This window comes from Danio rerio, chromosome 14 (genome assembly GCF_049306965.1).
Source record: "Danio rerio strain Tuebingen ecotype United States chromosome 14, GRCz12tu, whole genome shotgun sequence".
Taxonomy (NCBI): domain Eukaryota; kingdom Metazoa; phylum Chordata; class Actinopteri; order Cypriniformes; family Danionidae; genus Danio; species Danio rerio.
Window position 1 is genome coordinate 38,435,984 of NC_133189.1, and position 15,004 is coordinate 38,450,987.

Genomic DNA, 15,004 nt, shown 5'->3' on the forward strand with positions numbered 1-15,004 from the left:
CCAGTAAGTCGACAGGAGGGTTAAGTAATGAAGTAATAAGGTTGGCTCAACCTTCAGCCTCTGTTTGGTGAAGGTTCACGATTGCTCTGGCAACCAGCAGCAGTATGTTAAGCTTGATTTGAACAAACATGCTGTAACCTGAGCACAAAAAACTGGGACTCGCCTCACAAAACTAGGATTATTTGTCATTAGTACACCCCATATTTGTTCACATACAATACTTACAGGTTTTAGATAAAAATTAGACCCAATCTATCTTTAAATGTGCTCGATAAACAAATATATAATGTAGGCCTATATTATGTTTAATATACACACCATCCAAATAAATCTGATGTCAGAGCTCCATCCAAACTCATTTAATAAATCACAGATTGTATTATACATAAATATGAAAATGCATACATGAATAGTATATTGAGGAAAAATAAGCAGATAAGACCTAGACACTCCAATCTTGGATTTCAATCTTCTTAAGTAGTACAATTAGTATTTGGTCAACAACATACGTAGAACATCGAGATCAAGCAGAGGTGGTTTTGATTTTGTGCATGGCATAAGGACTGGAGTTGATATGGGGCCAGATGTCTCCATTAGGCATCTCGGGTTTGTCCTCATCCCTCCTGTCTTCCATCACCACTGTCATTATCATCTCTGGATTGAACACGTCCGGTGTGCGATAAGGGCGTGTGAGGGGGGGAAATGTAGAACGCAAGGAGGCATCGTCGTCAAAGGACCTCAGCTCATCTCCCAGCTCAGAGGCCAGGTCTTTCAGATCTCGTATCAGGGTGGATTTGAGGCCGAACAAACACAGCAAGAAGAACAGTCCAGCACATATACCCGAGACAAAGTATAGAGCAACTGTCTCTGGAAGACCTTAAACGAATGAAAACATACAGTATAAATAAATATTTTCATTAGATACTTAGTTCATTAAAATTGTGAATATAATAATAGATATAGAGATAATACCACACTTAAAATAAAAAAGGCCATTGCTGACTGCTGATATTAGCAAATAAGAAGAATGATGAATTGTTTTTGCATAGATTTAGCAAATTACCAACCAAATCACATTTTTACTATTGCTAATAAAATCCATTCATCCATCCATCTATTTATTTATCACACTTATACAGATACATAGCAAATGTAATGTTTATGGGTAATTCTTCAGTTATACGGACACTATTATGTCCTTTGATCATATATGCAAAAAATATTTTATATAATATAATATTTTTTTTTATATAATTTTGCTCAAATTATCTTTCTTTGTCAAACTAACAAAAAAAACCTACTTTAAAAAAGTTTACTACCTTTCTGTTATATTTTTATCATATTTTTTATTCTCCATTTAGGTGTCAAAATCACTGTTTTCACTTTGTCGCACACCAGAGTTTTAAACTTCAACAATGAAAATAACATTTTAAAATATTATTCATCTGGTATCTATTAATGTATCTTAACTTAGCACTAGTGAAATAATTTAAACATTTTATTGTTATCAATGTGAGACTGTTATTAATATTATTTTTTATACAAAATATAGCTGTCGCACAGTATCAGTGTCATTTCCACCACAACACTGTAATATCGCTTTAAAAAGTTTGTGTGAAAGATTCTTTAGGTGGTTTCTATGAAAATGAATAATAGCATCTGAGAACATGTTCAAGATGGAGGGAATTGAAATTTTTATCAACAACACTTAAAATCAAGAAAAATCAAGGTAATCAAGGTAAATATTGCTTGATAAGGAAATACATTTATTCTATGTCATTTCCAAACATGTTGTACTTTCAAAAATGTTTTTAAAAACCAAACAAAATTAAGGTAAATATAAGTGTTTTGTATACATGTCAGGCTAGTAGCAATTTAAAGCTAATTGGTGAAGCTACGTTCATTTTTTCCACAATAAACTGTTGAAATTTCATTTCCATCACCGCACACATTTTTTAAAAATATCTGAAAAGTTCTCATCACACATAAAAGTGTATTCACAATGTATAAGTTCATGCTCTATTTAATATACAAACTTATATTATTTATTTATATTATTATTATATTATTTTCTAATAAACTCTTAAGCAAATTAATATTCAATTTTCGAGTGTGACAGGTGTACAATTCAGCATACAACTAATTTATTTCATTAACAAATGTATAATTATTATATATATTGTAGAAAGATTGGTTAAACTAGATACAAAAATTGTCTTAGACAATATTTAATATTCATCAAAGGCAGCAACACCAAAGCTCGAAAAATACAAATTTATTAAATTAAAAATTCTGACACAAAGCGTGTGTCAGCTTTTTTGGTTTAATAAATTTGTATTTTTGGAGCTTTGGTGTTGCCGTCTTTGATGAATATTTAATTTGCACCTTTTGCGTTTTTTGGCTGAGCACCCAGTTAAGAGGGATGTGCGTGCTTTTGTACAATTTTTCTTTGACAATATTTAACTGCAATAATTTATTTCATTTTAAATAAAAACTGTATATTGAGATGTGGTGAAATTGACATTTGTTCAGTTCACGATGGAAAAAATGTTTCTCTTCTAATCTAAGTTTGTCCTCTGACAGATCTTAAAACTATTGTTTAAACTTATAAGGCTGTGTTACGTTAATTTTGAACAAGTTTTTTTTTACTCAACTTCACAAGGCTAAAGGGGCCCATAGTTGAAAAATGGCCCTTATAAGAAGCTAAATGAATTACCTTCCTTGAATTTATCAGACAATCAACTAAAACAGGCAAGGAAATTGAAAACACTGAAATAATAAAATGGATAGCCCAGAGTGCCGATCTAAACTTGATTGAAAATCTCTTTAAAATCATTGGCAATGAAGCTAGAGCCTAAACCACTCTCTACACCCTCTCTTCAGTGAACTGTGGAAGAGACTGCAGAGGAGTGGATAAACATCAGATCAGTGTGAGGGCCCATCCACAAGCCAACAAATTTAGGTCAATCCACAAAAGTTTTAAATAGTTTTTGGTCTTTCATCCCCATGACACAGACATTATCGGTACCCTTAAACAAAATTTAGCTTCGACGTTTAAGAGATATTCTGACCTAACCGTCTTGGCTTGCCATAACAATTTGACCTTTGTCAAAGTAAAGATCTTTATTTCTCATGCATCCAAATGATCACTAGTTGTTTGGTAACCACCTACTCTACCTAGATTTTAATATCTAAGGCTTTGGCAATTGTATATATATATTTATTGGTTTCTGAGTTATGTATACATTTTCACATATGTGAATGCTACATACCTGTATATTTCATGAAACAAAATTGATAGTTGATCACAAAAAAAGAAGGTAACATGACATTTCATTTGCATATTGTGGGATCAGACCACACATCTAACATACCCTGGATTTGGGAAAAGATTTCCAGAGAGTTGGTGAAAATGTTTTGTGGTCTGGACACACCGGGGCCAGTATACCACCCTCCTGTGAAGGGGGAACAGGGCATTGGATCCAGCAGTCAGCAGGGCCAGCATCAATCAACTATAGCAGTTATGTTATAAATGTGAGTACAGTTATGGCTAAAAGTATACATACACCGTACATGTTTTTTTAATATAAAATAAGAGTCATGACTAAAACTGCACAATGTTTTTTTTTTTTTTTCATTTACAGTAAAACCTGAAATTCTGAAAAAGTTACTTTTATTCAACCAACAATTATTTTTGTACCGGAAATGACACAGGCTTCTTCCAAAAGATAATAAAAGGATGTACAAGAGCCATGATAGTGGCAAAAAAAGTTTTTTAAATAAGTAATTTTATTTAAGTAATTTTAAGTCAGAATTTGCCAGGAGTAATGAATAATACATTCAAGATTATGAATAATTTCAGGCATAGTGAATTTTATATATAAATTTATATATATATATATATATATATATATATATATATATATATATATATATATATATATATATATATATATATATATATATATATATATATATACATATTTATATATATATGTATATATATATAAAAAATATATTTTATACAAATGTGAATATGCTTGATTTTTTATACGTTTTAGTTGTACATTGTATTGCCATCCTGAGAAGAAATAAATATTACCACTATTTACAACAGCTATATTAGTCCATAATGTCATACATTTGAAAATATTATACAGTAGCTGGAAAGGGTTTAAATATGAGAAACAGTTCTACTCAGGACAAACAAGGGATTCACAAACGATAACAAATCTCATCTACTGTATGTAAAGAAACACAATAAAAATTATTTTAACTTCACTTAGCTATTATGTTGTCCTGTGAAATAATTAAAAAATTATTTAGCAAGGTGCATGTCAAATTTTTACTCTATAGCATTCCTGTCTTATTTTCAAATGCAACAGTTACATGTGCATCAAGTCGCAGGTATTAAGTTGAAAGCATCTTAACATCTTGACACAAGCATGTTATTAAAGTAAAAACAATCAAAGCAATCAATAGAATTTGACCTAAGCAAATTGTTCTTCTCACCATGTGTATAGTCAGAGAGCAAGAAGGGATCTATGTTTCCACGTCCAACATCTTCCAGGAGATACCGTGGTACTAAATGCACAACAACAAAAAGTTTTAATGCTTCAAATATGAAACAATAAGGAGAGTGTGGTTTCTCGGGCACTATTGAAACTCACCACATGTAAAGGACACCCGCAGGTGCTTTCTGGTGCCAGGAAAACAGGGGTCTCCAAAACCCTGAGCATCAGCCATGACAGAGCAGTTGGTCCGGCCATGACACTTTCTCGAGACCCTCCTCAATGCTGACGGAGACAAGCACTCTAACAGAAAACAAATGAAATATTTGTAATCACCATACTTCCCCAGGTTACATAAAATGTATCAACCTTTTTGGTATTACAAGTTTTTAATAAACAATATTGCCTAAATTTGGAAATGAGGCATTATGATATTAAATGTGATGACATAATTTTGTAAAATAACATGTTGAATATTCATTGTCAGCTTAGTCCCTTTATTAATCTGGGTTCACCACAGCGGAATGAACCGCCAACTTATCCAGCAAGTTTTTATGCAGCGGATGCCCCTCCAGCTGCAACCAATCTTTGGGATTCTATCTTTCTCATACACTACACACAATTTAGCCTACCCAATTCACCTGTACCGCATGTCTTTGGACTGTGGGGGAAACCAGAGCACCTGGAGGAAACCCATACGAACGCAAGGAGAACATGCGTGCTACGCACAGAAATGACAACTGAGCCGAGGCTCAAACCAGCGACCTTCTTGCTGTGAGGCGACCGCACTACCTACTGCACCACTGCTTCGCCCTCATTTTGAATATAATGATTCAAATTATATTTGGACATGACCCTCGTTAAATACATGTAGAATGTAGATACAGTATGAATAAATCTGTAATGTTTGGGTAGTGTGCTGTAAGAGTTGCATGCTGAAGTGGTTTATGATTCAGTGCAGGAGAAAAAAAAACTAATTTTGAGAAAACCGACTTTAAAAATACACACTGAAAGTGAAATCTACAGACACAAATTGGTCAAATGTGACAAAAGAAATGTTTAAAGGTGTAGTTTTGGGAAAAGGCACTTTATAAAAAGATCAAAATCTCAAAATTATAGTGTCTCAGCATAATCTCATGGCTCAATGAATTTTAAAAAGGTTCACACAAAAATGAACATTTCAACACTATGTATTTACAGTCAAGTGGTTCTAAACTTTTAAGAAATCTTTCTTCTGTTGAACACAAAATATTTTTCTCTGAAGAATGTCAAAAAAGCAGCAATTGATATTAGTATAGGAACAAAATAACAACTATAAAAGTCAATGGCTAAAAATCTTTATATCTTCCTTTGTGTTCAACAGAGGAAAACAAACCTAAGTGATGAGTAAATGACCGAATTTCATTTTTGGGTGAACTGTCCCTTTAAACTAATGTAGTGATGTTGTAGCACAATTTCCCCGCTAGATGTAAGTAGAGTGTTTTGTAGTTTCAGACCCATGTCCGTCTTTGTTTTCGCCTCTTGAGGGCACTCGAGGCTGTCGTGCTCCAGATGGCCGAACGTGGCTGAATAGATGGCCAGAACTGTGTCGTTCTTACAGGTCAGCCTCAGCCTCTCGTTCTCACACACCGTTCTCGAGCGATGATGTTCTGTGGAGAAAAATGAAATGGCCTTCAGTGATGTCCTGCTTGTTTTTTTATTTTTAATTTATTTTTAATTTATTTTTTATACAGTATTGTGGAGTGAATCACAATCGTCTCACCAGGCTTGCATTTGTATGAGACAATGATGTATTTCCTGGCTTCAGGGCAGGGATCTTGACCAAATACTGGACTCACGACAGAAATGTGACACTCCTGTCGATCCTGGCATTCAGACATCACTTTCTAAACATAAAAAAAACTTATGACTGAGATTAAATAGTACTTGGGTACAAATGATTTAGAGCACTTGTTTAGAACTTTTTATGTTTAATATATTATATTGGTAACACTTTACAATAAGGTTGTATAAGTTAATGTGTTTATTAAGACGAACAAACAATGAACGATACATTCGTTACAGTATTTATGTTAGTTTACGTTAGTTACTTAAAGAAAATACAGCTGTTCAATGACAAATTTTAACAAGCATTAATTTGGAAGTTAATACATTGGAAGGTATTGAACTATGATTAATAAATGCTGTACAATAATTAGTTAAAATAGGTAATATTGGTAAATACAGTAACTTTAACTAGTGAAACCTTATTGTAAAGTGTCACTATTATATTATATTATATTATATTATATTATATTATATTATATTATATTATATTGGCAGTGCAGTGGGAAGCGATGTTGCCTCACAGCAAGAAGGTCACTGGTTCGAGCCTCTACGGCCAATTTAGCTTACTCAATTCATCTTTAGCGCATGTCTTTGGACTTGGCATATGTTTTACGCAGTGGATACCCTTCCAGCTGCAACCCATCACTCAAACACCTATATACTCTTATGCAAACTCCACACAGGAATGCCAACTGACTCAGCCGGGGCTCGAACCAGGGACCTTTTTGCTGTGAGTCTGCTGGTTCGAGCCTCGGCCTGTGTGGAGTTTGCATGTTCTCCCCGTGTTCACGTGGGTTTCCTCTGGGTGCTCTAGTAGTTTTCCCCACAAGTCCAAAGACGTGTGCTTAAGGTGAATTGAGTAAGCCAAATGTAGTTTATGTGTGTGAATAAGAGTGTATAGGTGTTTCCCAGTGATGGGTTACAGCTGGAAGGGTATCCACTGCGCAAAACATATGCTAGATAAGTTGGCGGTTCATTAATAATTATATTTAAAGAGGGCATTTGTATGCAGATTTTATTTTAAGACTGGTCTAGAGCTCAGCTTGAGGGCCAATAGATGCAATACCTGATTTATTTTTCAACATTGTGACTGGATGTGGAATCTGCTGCTCTAATTTGACTATTTTAATGAATTTTGAATAAATTGATAATATGAAACCCCCTTTAAGTGGGATTATGCCAAAAATACATGAAATTTAAAACAACACAAGTTAATTCCAAGCAAATATTGGCAAAAAGTACTTGTATAAATGTGATATATTAAAGCGGGATCACAAAAAAAGAGCTGTTTTTAGAAAAATGTGAATGGTGGCAAAGTTACAGTAAGCATTATTATTATTATTATTATTAAGAAAATGTCCAATTCAAGTTTTCTTGTTTGTTTTATTCCACTAAAAGTAATACACATACAAGAAAAGTCAGAAGCCATTACTGTGGCACTTTTTTATTGTAAGTTAATTGTGAGTTTGTTTTTGATATTTCTTAAGGTGGCAGACAGGTCTGTGTGCTCGATTTAAAGTAATTGAATGTAGGGTTGTCGCAATACCATTAGTTCAACTTACCATATGATGTATCACGATACCAAATAGTATTGCGATACTGTAATTCATAACTCAAATTGTAAAGAAATTTGTCAGAAATACTATATTTTACATGTTATAATAGGTCTACTTACTTTAATTCATAATTCTCGTCACTTCACCTTGTAAATGTATTAGTTCTTTTTGTTTATTTTATAGATAACTCACCTACAAAAAATACATTAAAATAAAGATATAAATTATAGCGAATGAAATTTGTTACAAAAAGAGGATTTTTTTTTTAAGTAGGCTTTATGAAGAGGCCAAAAATTGTTTCCTGTTGTTATTTTGGGTTTTTCATCTATTGTTTTTATTTATTTTTTTCAGTCTTATCAGGTAACAGTCCAAAGTAATTCAATATTTCACATTGTGAGTCGTTCTTTTTAAGAGATTGCTGCGGTTGATGTACAGTAGCTACTCAATCATATTGACAGGAACGAATTGAAGCAATTCAGGTGTGCGTTTGAAATGTCAAAAAACATCAGAAAATGTGCAACCCTAAAGGGCATTTTAGTGACTCTTCCGCATGCAACAATATGTATTGTTAGACTGTTAATAATGATACTACAAACTACAGTGGCACCATCAGTATTTTGTAGCCATATATTGCGATACTACATATACTGGTAAACTGTGCAACTATATTAAATGTATAATCAATGAATTTCTACCTATGGTGTGTGTGTACTGAGTAAAATGTTGTGGTTTTCGAATATTACGGCTATATGATACTTAGCAACTGAAAGCCCTCATGTGCTTTGTACAGTAAAGAAAACACAGGTTGTATAAATAGTAAGTAAACAGGTTGCATGCTTTGTTTGTTCAATCACTGACACTGTGAAAGCGAATGATGATGCTAGATCTTAGGACTGTAAAGTGTCAAACAACAGTTTAAATAACCAGGACTCATTTTTTAGCCATAGAAAAAAAGGAAAAGTGAAGCAGGATATAACAGATCGATTGTGAATAGAATCCGAACACAGGATGCTTTTGTCTCTCAAATGAATGGAGTAAATGCTGATCAAATACAGTCTACCTGAATGGCTGTGGTTGATGCACAGTCAGTGTTCTCCTCTGTCATGTTTAGGTTTGTGTATGGGCATAGATATGGACTTGGGACGCGTCGGCCATAAAACGCAGAGAGCACAGTCACTGATGTTCTAGAGGGACATCTGATGGACAGAGTCTCTCCATCACAGGCATGAGCAGTGTGGTTCTTCAGGATCCTGTGCAGGTAATCTAACAGAAACAAAAATGCTGTTAGTCGCTGGCAGTCAAAATAAAGGCCTACTGTACATGTCACTGCTCAGTACACAAACAATGTATTGTAAATGCATTTAGAAAATGCACTTAAGCCTGCTCTAGTACAAATCCAGTGATATGACAATGAACAAACCAGTTCCCTTGGTAATTTAAGGTGGGTAAAAATGAAAGCTTTGTAATGTAAAAAGGTATTCTTGAGTTTCTATTGCAGGGATATTTTACAGCTTTAACCAAAAATGACCAGTCAGATGAAGAAGGGTCACTGATTCAATTTAATTTTACTGAAGATAGTTTGCAGTTGCATCAGCAGAAGCCAGCTTCAACACTCACAATGAGTTAGTCATCCGCTCTGCTTACAATCTTAAAACATCAACAATTATATACTTAAATAACGTCATTTACTACGTCATACATATAGGTGTTGGTTAAAACACAGATAGACTTAGATGATTTCCTTGTGCGTGTGTTCAATATCTTAATATCTCAAGCATACAAACGTCAGACAGCCACTTCAGAGCTGACCCCAGACCTGTGAAATGATCCAAAAATGAACAGAACACACACACACAAAGTACTATCTGTTGCTTACCCAAGGCTGAGCGTACTCTCAGCAGCGTTATCAAAACTGGTTAAAAAGCGGGACAATCTACATCCAAACTGGCAGCTTACATACAAAGGTATTAGCTTTAAAAGATTTAACACATAAAATGGCAAATAACTCAGGAAACTTTAAAAGTCCAGGTCCACTCAAGAGGTCTCCATAACCTCTGACCTGGCTGGGTAGATCCTGGGGAAACCAATCATTTAGTATACAGAAAAGCAATCGCACATATCATTCCAGTTAAACTCTGAAGTGGGATGACACTTAGGTCATCAAGTAATCTAGGCTCTTATACATTCAACTTTATTTATAATCATAAAGACATAAGAAAGGATATGTGTTACTCCATCCTGGAGCGGACATCCATCAGAAAATCCACGCCATCACTATGACAGCTTCTCTTTTTAATCTAAAACGTCAGTAGGCCTATGCATTTCTATATTGAGTACATTTTATTGTTCACTTGTTTGTATTTTCATATTTTATACCTGCTTGCACACATATATTCTAGGATTTGAAGTGCATAATGAAAAAATAATAGAAAAAATGAATTAAAATGTTACTATAAGCATAAATATATATTAATAGCTAATAATCTTGGCCTTAAAATGTTTATTTATTTATTTTTTTGAATATATACGGATTTTATTCTAGCCGAAATATAACAAATAATACTTTTTCCATGAAGAAAAATGTTATAGGAAAAACTGTGAATATATACAGTGCTCAGCATATATAAGTACACCCCACACAAATCTATCTTTTAATAGGAAGCTAAACAATATTATAGTTGTACATATACATTAGATTAGTCAGTGCCGAAGCCAAATCTGGAGCTTATCTAACAAAAAAAGTTACAATAACAGTCCAAAAACTAGTACACCTAAATGTATGTTCTAGAAAAATATTAAATACAAATTTAAAAATAGAAAAAATCAAGAGAAGCAAAAAATGGAAACATTTAGTTGAAAATTTGTAGGTTGTAATTATTTTTTTTTTTTGCAATATTTTGCTTGAATTTAATTGTATTATCTTTCCATTTCTAAATCTGTTTGGTGACTAAAATATAATTTTAAAAAATATATCTGTTTAATAAATTTGGTTTGCTTAAATTAACCAAAATACATTGCCTATATTCATTGAGAAATGGATAAAAGATTTCATTTTCAAAACTGGGTGAAGTCAATTATGCTGAGTACTGTATACATATAGATAAATATATAATGGTAAAGTTAAAGTAAAGCTACAGTATCTTTGAATCCTAAACTAACTTTTTTTTAGTGAAAACAAAGCAAGGCAGAGGTCAGGGACAGTCATGTAGCCAAAGGAAATCACAGCAACAGGATTTAAAAGCACTCTTCCTGTTCACTGTACTGCTGATTTGGGATTTAAATCTTGTGAAGGACATACACGAGGGATCCTGCAGAAGATTTCCTTCTCAAGGATCATTTCCCTCTTTCTTACGCTCCACTTTTCCAAACAGCTCAGGTGCTTGTTATGTGTTTTGCATGCATGGCTTCAATCCTACACTGGATCACATACATAAGTACTCAATGAGAAGGAACTGGATCAATGGCAATTGTGATGTCTGCCTCGTCCTTCTGTCTTTTCGTTGGTTACACCATTCTGCATCTGTACAGCTCTCTGTTGTGCAGTGCCAGGCACAGACACATTCGCAAATAAACACAATGAGCTATTCTTAGCTGATTATGACTCCTGAAGCCATTATGTTTGTATAGGGGTAAACTACAGAACAATGAAATGCCTGTGATAATCAAAATATGAGCTTGCACTTTATATCACATTCTGTATAAATGCTTAACTTAAATTCCCATTAGAGTAAAAGTAGACTTAATTTGGGCTTTGGGTTATTAGAATAAGGTCTCATATACAAAAATGAAAATTAACTTACCATTAACTTACTCTGAAGTTGTTCCAAACCTAAATTATTATTATTTTTTTATGTTGAGTGCAAAAGAAGATAATTTGAAGAATGTTGAAAAATGATAGCCATTTAATATTCTTTCAAATATTTTCCTAAAGAAACTCAAACAGGTTTCTAATCACTTGTTGCAGAACAAATTAAGACAAAATCTTCATTTTTGGGTGAACTGTCCCTCTAAAAAGTTACTTGCAGTCTATAGGGGACAATCAGAATGACCAATAAGGAACTGCATTAATACATTTTGCTGACTTTTATGGCATTATAATACATAATGGCTACTGTCTCTTTTATATTTGTGGATTTTTATATATAGCGCATTATCAGTCGAGCTTCAACAAAAAATGTCTGGTTCCGAACGGGTTAATGTTGATAACTGGCTTGTCTTGTATGGATTGTACTCAAACAATGGAGGAGGATGGGACAGTTGTGTGACCCCTACACCCGTCCTCTTAAACTGATACTCTACAGATTGCTGACAAGGATTGTGTTAAAGGCAAACTACAGAATGTTGTCTTTCCTTTGGGACATTCACTGCATGTTGAATTTCCTTTATCAAAATCAGAGAGAAAAAAAAAAACTCACCAGTAAAATCTGGAGCTGACGAGGTTTGCCGAGTGTTGACAGCAAGAACGACGAAGAGGAAACACCAGGACCAACAAGAGCTCCATGGAGGCATAGTGCCCAGCGTACATTACGAACTGCTGTGATTTTTCACTAGGAGAAGTTGTTTGGCTGTTTACTGCCTTCTGACTTCTGGCCGGGAGAAAGTGTCAATGGTGGCTTTGTGTTGATTGGAGAACAAGCACTCTTTCTACAGCACTGACACTGGCAGATATTTGTGTCACTGCACTAATTAGACTGGAGTTACAGTTTTTTTTACTTGTTTTCCATTTGTTTTCTTTTCAAGGTGACAAAGTTCACACCTCAGTTTAATAAGCCGCCACTTTAATGATAATAACACTGGTTTCCAGGCAAAAGTAATGAAAATCACTTTCTGAACAGTCCTAGCGTACACACAATGTCATAAGGTGTTAGATTTAGGTCGCCAGCATCTACAATGTTACTTTGTGACGTCCAATAATGACAATAATTTTAGATTGTGTTAAACAGTGACTAAAATCCAACGTCAAGCCAACATCTTAAACCAGGGGTCACCAATCTTGGTCCTGGAGGGCTGGGGCCTCATGTATCAACGTTGCGTACGCACAAAAACTTTGCGTACGCCAGGTTTCACGCTCAGAATCGCTCACGTTTGAATTTACTAACAATGAACTGAACATAGGAATGTGCGCAGCTTCACGGCAGCTTTCTGGCTGGCGTACGCACATTTTTTGTGCGTGTATGTTTTATTTCCATTGGCGACTCCTAGAGGCAGTTGTGTTAAATTCCTCTCTACAAAGTGTCTGAGCCTTGCAATGGCAGCTGTATGAGACGGGTTCATCTAGCAGGTATATAAGGTTTCCATACCATACATTTGACCAGCTAAACATTAAAGCACAATTTGCAGCGGTCGCCTGTTTTCCCAATGTAATCTGAGCGATCTACCGCACGCACATTGCTATAAAGACACTATCTGAAGATGAATTTGCATGCGTGAATCAGAAACATTTCTATTCAATAAATGTGCAAATAAAATATGATGCACAAACTTATTAATGGTTCCTACTTGTCTTTCTCGTGATAAATAGTTGGCAAAATCTGATATGTAGCGGGGGGAAAAAGAAGAAAGAGCTTATCAGACGCTGGATTCGAACCGAGTTCATGCTCAAACGTGTCAAAACATGTTGACATGCGTTTTACGAGCTGCGCCACTGAGACTGTTAAGGGTATTGCCACATTTTACACCTATAAATCACACTATTTCTCTTTTAACTCCACAGTGCGATATTCAGACCCAACTATGTTAACCGCATCAAATAAACTCTCACCATTCTATTTTTTTCTTTTGTTGTTAATTCCGGAGGACAAATTTGCAAATAACACCGCTTTTCTCCGGTCTACCTCCGAAAGCAGCACCTCCATTTCACATTCTGTTCAAAGTTTCTCTTCTTGCTTGCTTTTGCCTTTGCTTTTTTGTTGGGTTTTGCCAAAAGAGAGTAATTAGCATATTCATACGGGGGAGGAGGCGGAGAGGGGTTTTGTGCTCGTGCATGTTGCGCTCAGTTTCACGTTCATTCAGATGTACAAAAGAATATGCGTGAGATTCAGCGTACACAGTGTTTCATACATCTGAATTTTTTTCTGCGTACGCACATTTACAGCTTTGTGCGTATGCAATGTTTTAGTATGATTTCCCCGCAAGTCTTAGTACATGAGGCCCCTGGTGTCCCTGCAGGGTTTAGCTCCAACTTGCCTCAACACACCTACCTGGATATACCTGGTAAGACCTTGATTGGCATGTTCAGGTGCGTTTGATTAGGGTTGGAGCTAAAATCTGCAGGACACCGGCCCTCCAAGAACAAGTTTGGTGACCCCTGTCTTAAACTATTCTCATACTGATGTCAGACACTGGGATGTCATATCAGGGATGTAACCAAACTCCAACATCTGACAGACGTCATAGTGGTAACGTCCACACAATGTCAGACTGTAACATCAATAGACGTTAATATTTGGAAGATTTTATTTTGTGTTGGAGGTCAATCTAAGGTCAATCTGACATCATATTGACACTCTGTGCCTGCTGAGGTATTGAGGCTTGTTTTAAAGTGAAATATCATTATGCCTATTTATATCAAACTGAAATGAACATTAGTGGATAATGATATTATGTTTTTATGTATATCGTTATATGCATCTCTCAAAGAATATTTACTGGAAACATAGTTTTTAAAATAATACATTTAAATTATGTATTACAAAATAAATCTAGCGTGCACAATTATTTTTTGATTTAAAATACTTTCTTGTTTTAAGCACAAGTTTGAGAACAGTAAATATAAATAGTCCAAAAGAAAAAAAAAATGTTTCCACTAAAACAAAAGCGTTACTATAGCGTGAAGAACATTTTAATATCTGTTTCCATTATTAGAAACCATGTGTGACCCTGGATCACAAAACCAGTCATAATTGGTCATTTCGGATCAAGGATCTATACTCATCTGATAGTTGAATAAATAAGCTTTCTTTTTTTGTGTGTGGTTTGTTGGGATAGGATGATATTTGGCCAAGATACAACTATTTGAATATCTGGAATCCAGAGGTTAACTAAGAAAATCCACTAAGAAAATCTCCTAAAGGTTGCCCAGACTGTGTTCTTAGCAATGCATAACAACCA

General features: G+C 34.6%; 1 protein-coding gene across 1 annotated transcript; it reads right to left on the bottom strand.

The window, feature by feature from the left end:
- Nucleotides 1–346: 346 nt before the first annotated feature.
- si:ch73-335m24.2 lies at nt 347–12,502 on the bottom strand. Its single transcript, XM_021481219.3, has 7 exons — nt 12,310–12,502; nt 8,955–9,157; nt 6,274–6,397; nt 6,008–6,160; nt 4,671–4,814; nt 4,513–4,584; nt 347–876 (listed from the first exon to the last, which is right to left on the bottom strand). Exons 1-7 carry the CDS (start codon nt 12,401–12,403, stop codon nt 524–526), a joined length of 1,143 nt encoding a protein of 380 aa, XP_021336894.1. The 5' UTR covers nt 12,404–12,502; the 3' UTR covers nt 347–523.
- Between the last annotated feature and the right edge of the window lie 2,502 nt (nt 12,503–15,004).